The 9,170-nt window shown below is 46.7% G+C and overlaps 1 protein-coding gene across 1 annotated transcript in view; it reads left to right on the top strand.

Moving 5' to 3' along the window:
• Nucleotides 1-7,604: 7,604 nt before the first annotated feature.
• LOC144507758 (complement C3-like) overlaps nucleotides 7,605-9,170 on the top strand; it is a 111,454-nt gene continuing 109,888 nt past the window's right edge. The window contains exon 1 of the mRNA XM_078235027.1: nucleotides 7,605-7,738. Coding sequence (XP_078091153.1) covers nucleotides 7,665-7,738 — 74 coding nt within the window. The 5' untranslated portion in view covers nucleotides 7,605-7,664. The remainder of the gene's footprint in view (nucleotides 7,739-9,170) is intronic.

Here is a 9,170-nt window from a genome sequence, read left to right as displayed (position 1 = left end):
TTGCAAGTTAATTCATTTTGTCATCCTGTTCCTGACTTAAGGTCTTTCGTTACAAATCACCAGATCCCAACAGTGCAGAAGCAGGCTGTTCGGCCCATCGAGCCTGCACTGGCTCTCTCTGACAGAGTACCTTACCCAGGCCCTCTCCCCCACCCTATCCCCCACGTTTACCATGGTCAATCCACTTAACCTACACATTTCGGGACACTAAGGAACAATTTAGCATGGCCAATCCACCTAACTTACACATCTTTGGATGCTAAGGGACAATTTAGCATGGCCAATCCACCTAACCTGCATATCTTTGGATGCTAAAGGACAATTTAGCATGGCTATTCCACCTAACCTACACATCTTTGGATGCTAAGGGACAATTTAGCATGGCCAATCCACCTAACCTACACATCTTTGGACACTAAGGGTCAATTTAGCATGGCCAATCCACCTAACCTGCACATCTTTGGACGCTAAGGGACAATTTAGCATTGCCAATCCACCTAACCTGCTCATCTTTGGACTGTGGGAAGAAACCGGAGCACCCGGAGGGAACCCACGCAGACACGGGGAGAACGTGCAAACTCCACCCAGACAGTGACCCAAGCCGGGAATCGAACCCGGGTCCCTGGCGCTGTGAGGCAGCGGTGCTAACCACTGTGCCACCGTTCTGGTGACAACAGATCTTGATTAAGTGGCAGCTAAATCCCACCCTGCTATGGTTAATTGATTTACTGTTACTGAATTGGACACCATTCTTCTTGGACGTCCCAAATAATTGTACGTTCTATTTTAATTTCAATAAGGAATTATACTTTGCAGTCTGGTTGATGTTAGATTCAAGCCTTAGTTTGCTCTATTTTGACTGAAGTGTCAATGTTTTTAACATTTTGATTGCTTAACAGTTGAACTCTGAACTTCAAAGAAAAACAAAAGCTACGCAAACTTACTGGGCGGATGTTTACGGCCTCCCTCGTCCCAAAACCGTAAAATCCCGTCCGATGTCAGCAGACCTTCCCTTGGTCCGCCTTTTGCCCGGTCCAATACCCGGGGCAGGCAGAACAGCAAAATTCTAGCCACGATCTCTTTTCATAAAATCATAGAAACCCTACAGTGCAGAAAGAGGCCATTTGGCCCATCGAGTCTGCACCAACCACAATCCCACCCTGGCCCTACCTCCATATCCCTAGATATTTACCCACTAATCTACACATCTCAGGACATGAAGGGGCAATTTTAGCATAGCCAATCAACCAAACCTACACATCTTTGGACTGTGGGAGGAAACCAGAGCACCCGGAGGAAACCCACGCAGACATGAGAAGAATGAGCAGACTCCACACAGACAGTGACCCAAGCCGGGAATCGAACCCAGGAGCTGTGAAGCAGCAGCGCTAACTGCTGTGCTATCGTGCCGCCCATTCTTTTGCCTACCTTTTGAAAGAATGGAATAGAAACTCGAAGGTAGCACTTTCAAGAATTTGCCAAGGAAATGTTGGGGAAGGCTATATTCTTTCTGATCACCGGGCGGGCGGGTGTACCTAAAAGTTTTAAAGTTTATTTATTGGTGTCACAAGTAGGTTTACATTAACACTGCAACAAAGTTACTGTGAAAATCCCCTAGTCGTCACATTCCGGCGTCTGTTCGGGTACACTGAGGGAGAATTTAAGTTTAAGTTTATTTATTAGTGTCACAAGTAGGCTTACATTCACACTGCAATGAAGTTACTGTGAAAATCCCCCAGTCGCCACACTCCGGCACCTGTTTGGGCACTGTTGTGCCTGCCACACAATCTGTTTTAACCCTTATACGGTGGACAAATAACTACGAGTAGACGTCTGGTTAGTTCAATCAATATTTATTTAAGACACACAATTAATAATCACCCACCCAACCAACAATAAGTTATCTTTACAGAAAATACGAGAGTTCAAGTCCAATGCAAGACCCTGACTTAACTTTGCGTGACTGGCAAGTACCCGGGCAGATATTGGCCTTTATCTGTGCGCTGGTCTCGGTCGTCCTCTGTGTAGTCTGGTCCTTTGGTCTGGTCTGGCACTCTGGCTCTGGTCTTCCTTCCTTCTCGGGTGTGGTGGCTCTCCTCGTGCTGGTCGTCGCCGGCGATGGTCACCGGGGTTGTAGCCCGTTCATGGGGTCAGAGACAGAGAGAGAGATTCTTGGCTGCGCAGCACCCTTTATACCCTGTTGGGTTTCGCGCCCCTTTTGGCCATTGCCAATCAATCGATCAGGACTTGATCACCCTGATCAATAAAGTCCAATCGGGTGCTGCCACACCAATCTCTGGGTGTGTCCCCAACGGCCATGTCTGTAGGTGCTGGGGGCACATAGGTCACATACCTCCCTCCCAAATAAGGGGTCAGGGTGCCCTTATGTCTGGTAAACAACCCAGTTTGACCAGAAAGTCTCTTTGATCCTGGAGATGACCCATATCCTGTGGATTCATACGTCAGGGTTGCAGCCTATTTGTCTCGGTCTTTTAAACAGCAGCCTAGCGTTTTGGTTCTTGCCCAATTGTCCCAGAGTGCTTTACAAATCGCCATTTTAGATGGCCCGTTTGGCCACAGTACACTGAGGGAGAATTTAGCATGGCCAATGCGCCCTAACCAGCACATCTTTTGGACTGTGGGAGGAAACAGCAGCCGGAGGAAACCCACGCAGACACGGGGGAAAACGTGCAGACTCCACACAGACAGTGACCCAAGCCGGGAATTGAAACCGGGTCCCTGGCGCTGTGAGGCAGCAGGAAAACCATCGTGCCACCTGGCCCTTGAGAGGGAACTCATGGTGGGTGAGTCCTTCCTGTCGGCGGACCCTCTTGAGGTCATTGTGCAGTGAATCATCATCTCCAATGTTCTGCCTTCTATCTGGGGTTTGCCCCTGTGAAAACTTTGATTTGTTTGAACTAAGATTTATGGGGTTCACTTCTTTGCAATCACTCCCAATCGTAACTCACACCAGGTTCTAGCGACTTAACCAAATGGCAGAAAGAACTCTTTAAATGGCGGATTCAGAAAGTTTATTCACCATGAAAAAGGTCACAAGTTAGAAAGTTAAAACGCAAAGTGTCAATTAACAGTAATTGGCAGGAATTCACTGTAAGAGGAGAAAGCTTAACCTTAATAATGGAACAGACTTCTCTCTAACCTTCTCAAGCCCATGACTTGAAGTGAAGGCTCCGGAAACATGGATAACATGTAAGGCCCAAGCCCCTCAACATCTGAGTGATGGTACTGTACCTTTAAAAGGTGTACTTTGACCATGTCTCTCTGCAGGCTGTGTGGGTTAGGTGAATTGGCCATGCTAAATTGACCCTAGTGTCAGGGGATTAACAGGGTAAACATGTGGGGTTTCGGGGATAGGGCCTGGGTGGGATTGTGATCGGTGCAGACTCGATGGGCCGAATGGCCTCCTTCTGCATTGTAGGGATTCTATGATTCTATTCTATGATGCTAGGATGTTTCTTGCAGGCCCCGATTTTAAGGGATTGGTAAACATTAGGTCTAGTTTTAAGTAAGTTTAATTTAATGTTTCTATGCCTGGAAGGTTAAAACCTAGAGTTAGATTCAAAGAACAAAGAGAAGTACAACACAGGATGGGCCCTTCGGCCCCCCAAGCCTGTGCCGATCATGATGCCCTAACTAAACTAAAAAAAAAACCTTCTGCCCTTTCTTGGACCGCATCCCCCTATTCCCTCCCGATTCATGTACCCATCCAGATGCCTCTTAAATGTTGCTAATGTGCCTGCTTCCACCACCTCCTCTGGCAGCGCGTTCCAGGCACCCACCACTCTCTGCGTGAAAAACTTCCCCTGCCTTATACTTTTCCCCCTCTCACCTTGAACCTGTGCCCCCCTTGTAATCGACACTTCCACCCTGGGAAAAAGCCTCTGACTATTCCACCTGTCTATGTCTCTCATCATTTTGTAGACCTCTATCAGGTCTCCCTTCAACCTTCGTCTTTCCAGTGAAAACAATCCTAGTTTATTCAACCTCTCCTCATAGCCAACAGCCTCGAGACCAGTTAACATCCTGGTGAACCTGCTTTGCACTCTCTCCAAAGCTTCCACATCCTTCTGGTAGTGTGGTGGCCAGAACTGCATGCAATACTCCAAATGCTGCCTAACCAAGGTTTTATATGACGGTAAGATTCATGTTGGACAAAATTGCTTAGGTGTGTGGGGGTTGGCTTTTGTTCCAGCTGAGATTCTATTGTGCTTGGAGTGGGCTGCGGCATGAAGGGTAAATAAGCCAGTAGTGGTTGCTTAGCAACTGGGGCCTTATAAGGATAAAAAGAATTTAATCTTAACTGGATGCCAGAACAGTTGGAGATAGGTCACTAAGGAGTGAACAGCTCTCAATATTGCCAGGCGAAGCGCAGGACAAGGGAGTTGCGAAAATATAAGCTTCCTAAGGAAGGAGATACAGTCCAGATAAACAGGGAGCTGGGGCAGAAAGACTGTTACCCAAAACGACTGGAGTTATGTGAACAGAGACCAAGGTACTGTACTTTCGAATTCAAGGAAGAGTTAAAGAGACAATTTGCATAACTAGATTTCAAGTGGGACAGCAGACATCAGAGGTGAATGAAATACTTTATGTCTGGAAACTGGGAGTTGAAGCAGTTGCAAATCATTTGGACAGCGGTCAAGGCAAAGGAAACCTAAAAGAACAAAGAACAAAGACAATTACAGCACAGGAACAGGCCCTTCGGCCCTCCAAGCCTGCACCGACCATGCTGCCCGTCTGAACTAAAATGCCCTACTCTTCTGGGGACCATATCCCTCCATTCACATCCTATTCATGTATTTGTCCAGACGCCCCTTAAAAGTCACTACCGTATCTGCTTCCACCACCTCTCCCCGCAGCGAGTTCCAGGCACCCACCACCCTCTGTGTAAAAAAGAATTGCCTCGTACATCTCCTTTAAACCTAAAAGGAAAGGTGTAATTCCTGGACTGGATTTGCTGCGAAAGGCGGAGCTAAAGCTTTGGTTAGAAGTGTCATTTAAAACTCCTGGACTGGATTTCGGAATGCAAACCGCCGAGGGAAAGCATTATTAGAAGAGAAGATTTTAAAGCATGTTCCTGTGTGAGGTTAGTGTACAGTCAGGAGATTTTAAAAAAAAAATAATGTTCTCTGTAGCTCTCATTGTGGCACCGGATTGTCCAATAGGAGCCCTTTCATTGCTCCTTCAGTGGTTTAAATGGGGGTGTTCATTTTTACTTTGGGAATTAATTTGCATTGTCAGGAGGCAAAATGGTCGGCAGGTCAGGTGACAGGAGCTCTTTGATGTTCAGTTCTGAGCTGCAGGTTATAGTTTTTAGAAGGGACATCAAGCTGGAAAGAAGTTTCTCTCTCTCTCTCTTCTTGGTTTTGGGAAATTATGCTGTTTAGCTGAAAGCCTTCCTGGAATAGAAAATCTGCTGCTGGTGGCTGGACCCGAGTCTCTCCCTGGTGGACTGAGAAGCTGTTCTGACTTCAAACTGTTCTGAGTGCATCAGGAGAGCTGCTGCATTCAGCCAAAGGACTCAGCTCCAGCATCACGTGAGCATTAGTCTTTGCTGTGTTAAACCTGTGGAAAGGGTTTTGTCTGAAGGAAGTTTTTGTTTCATTGGAACATCTTAGATATATTTGTTAAGGGTTATACATTATTCTGGTTGTTTCGTTTTTGTTTGTCATTGATAAAAGTTATTGCTAATTTTCTTTCTACACATGTTAACTATATTCTTAGATCTAAGGAAGGATGTGCTGGCCTCCAGAGGAGGTTCACAAGAATGATCCCTGGAAGGAAGAGCTTGTCGTATGAGGAACAGTTGGGGACTCTGGGTCTGTACTCATTGGAGTTTAGAAGGATGAGGGGGGGATCTTATTGAAACTTACAGGATACTGTGAGGCCTGGATAGAGTGGACGTGGAGAGGATGTTTCCAGGAGTAGGAAAAACTAGAACCAGAGGGCACAACCTTAGGCTAAAGGGACAATCCTTTAAAACAGAGATGAGGAGGAATTTCATCAGCCAGTGAGTGGTAGATCTGTGGAACTCTTTGTCGCAGAAGGCTGTGGAGGCCAGGTCATTGAGTGTCTTTAAGACAGAGATAGATATGTTCTTGATTAATAAGGGGAACAGGGGTTATGGGGAAAAGGCAGGAGAATGGGGATGAGAAAAAAAAATCAGCCATGATTGAATGGTGGAGCAGACTCGATGGGCCGAGTGGCCTAATTCTGCTCCTATGTCTTATGGTCTTATGGTCTTAAATAAACTTTGTTTGATAAAAGCCCCCTGGTGGGTCATTTGAATCACACCTGAGATGAAGCATATCATGCTTATCCGAGCCATATTCAAGACGCAAAACTTGTGATCTAGCCGGGCTCCATAAAACCCTTTGGAGTTTCTGACCTGAACTTGGGAGTGGAATTTGGAAACTCTCCTGTGCCAATCACCTGGGGGAATTCTGAGGAGAAATCCACAGACACTAACTTGGGTTCAGCGCAGAGTGTATTTGACCAGACTCATCTTGTGTGCTTAAAAGGGACTTTGTGTGTTAATGAGACCATTGTAACTTCAGATGTACTTTGCAATCCTTAGGGGAGGCAATGACCTAGTGGTATTATTGCGAGACTATTAACCCATACATTTACCCTAGCTAGTCCCCCTGACACTAAGGGGCAATTTAGCATGGCCAATCCACCTAACCCGCACATCTTTGGACTGTGGAAGGAAACCAGAGCACCCGGAGGAAAAACCGCACAGATACGGGGAGAATGTGCAGACTCCACACAGACAGTGACCCAAGCCGGGAATCGAACCCGGGTCCCCGGAGCTGTGAGGCAGCAGCGCTAATCACTGTGCCACCGTGCCGCCCCTTTTTAAATCCTAGACTGACATTCCAGTGCAGCACCGAAGGGGGTGCCGCACTGTCAGAGGTGCTTGCTTTTGGATGCAATGTTAAACTGAGGTCCCCGTGTCTGCAGATGGCACCATTTCGGACAGGTGTGGTGGGAGGGGGAGTTCTCCCCTGCGTCCTGGCGAATATTTATCCCTCAATCAACAGAGAATCATAGAATCCCTACAGTACAGAAGGAAGCCATTCGGCCCATCGAGCCTGCACCGACAACAATCCCACCCAGACCTTATCCCTGTAACCCACATCTTTACCCTGCTAGTCCCCTTGAAACTAGGTCAATTAAGCATGGCCAATCCACCTAACCTGCACACCTTCACCAAATATGACGCAAAATAACGAGTTTAACTGCAGTTGATCTTGTGATCATTGCCTCACTGCCTCACTGAAATCACGCTGATGTTCAGTGCGACGACCATTTAAGTTCACATCCTGAAGATTTGGGAACAAGCGTTTTATACAGTGTTTGTACTTCTTATCTTCGGTTGCCAAGGTTGAACTCTGGAACCCAGGCAGAACACCATCAAATGTCCGGAAATGTCTGCTGTTCCCGGTTTTCACCAGACCACTGGGTTTAAATTAACTCTTAATTAAACAGTATGGAGGGGGGCGGACTGTTTGGATACCTTTTCAGAGCAAACAGAAGTATAAATTTCCCAATTGTTAAAAATTAATAGATCTGTGCCGGAATCTTATATAAGATGATAAAATTATTTGGAACAGTTTGTCCCGGTGAAGCAGTCTGTCATCATGAGAAGGGGGAGGACCTCTCTGTTACTTGCTGTGTTGGCCATTATCCCCATACTTTCCCAATGTTCTCCACTGTAAGTATGAGGGAATGTTTTCTATTTAAATATGTACATATACAGGGTGGCACGGTGGCACAGTGGCGGGCACTGCTCCCTCACAGTGCCAGGGACCCGGAACCAAAAGAGAAAATGCTGGAAAATCCCAACAGGACTGGCGGCATCCGTATGGAGAGAAAAGAGCTGACGTTTCGAGTCCAGATGAGCCTTTGTCAAAGCCAGGGGCCTGGGTTCGATTCCCGGCTTGTCTGCACGTTCTCCTCGTGTCTGCGTGGGTTTCCTCCGGGTGCTCTGGTTTCCTCCGAAAGACATGCTGGTTAGCTGCGTTGGCCGTGTTAAATTCTCCCTCAGTGTACCCGAACAGGGGCTGGAGTGTGGCGACTAGGGGATTTTCACAGTAACTTCATTGCAGTGTTAATGTAAGCCTACTTGTGACACGAATAAACTCAAAGCTTACTGTTTTTTAAACTATTGAATGTTTTACATGAGGCAGCTTCCTGACGCGATCTCGAAAATAAAGTGAGGGCTTTTTCCCTGTTTCTGATGATTCACCTACATTTGAATTAGGTTCTAAAGTTAGAGTTTATTTATTAGTCACAAGTAAGGCTTACATTAACGCTGCAATGAAGTTATTGTGAGATCCCAGGGCATCCCGAAACCGTAAAATCCCACCCAAAGTTAACGAACCTTTCCATGGTCCACCCTCGCCCGCTCCGATTCCCGTGGCGGTCAGGACGGTAAAATTCTGACCCCACTATTTGTCGGACACTTTTTCAGAGCACATCGTGTTTCCCTGAAAGGAGAGGATATCAAATACTGGGAGAGTGTGTACAAAGGATATCTGGCACAGATTAGGTTAGGTGGATTGGCCGTGCTAAATTGCCCCTTCGTGTCAAGGGGGACTAGCTAGAGTAAATGCATGGGGTTATGGGGATAGGGCTTGTGTGGGATTGTGGTCATTGCAGATTCGATGGGCTGAATGGCCTCCTTTCGCACCGTAGGGATTCTATGAAGAAGCAGGCCATTCGGTCCAACTAGTTTATCTAATGTTTGTGCTCCACTTCTTGCAGTAGTGAATCCCAGGTTCTTACCACCCTTTGGATAAAAACATTTCTTCTCAATTCCCGATTGGATTTCTAAGTGACTGTCTTATAGTGATGGTCTCTAGTTACGCTCTTCCTCACAGCAGGAAACATTCTTTCTCTATGCAATCTAAAGTAAAGTAGAGTTTGTTTATTAGTGTCACAAGTAGGCTCACATTAACACTGCAATGAAGTTACTGCGAAAATCCCCTAGTCGCCACACTCCGGTGCCTGTTCGGGTTACACTGAGGGAGAATTTAGCACGGCCAATGCACCCTAAACAGCACGTCTTTTGGACTGTGGGGGGAAACTGGAGCACCCGGAGGAAACCCACGCAGGCACAGGCAGCAGACTCGACACAGACAGTG

This window comes from Mustelus asterias, chromosome 19 (assembly GCF_964213995.1).
Source record: "Mustelus asterias chromosome 19, sMusAst1.hap1.1, whole genome shotgun sequence".
Lineage (NCBI taxonomy): Eukaryota > Metazoa > Chordata > Chondrichthyes > Carcharhiniformes > Triakidae > Mustelus > Mustelus asterias.
Note: the sequence above shows the minus strand (reverse complement) of the source record. Positions and strands in the feature narration are given on the sequence as shown.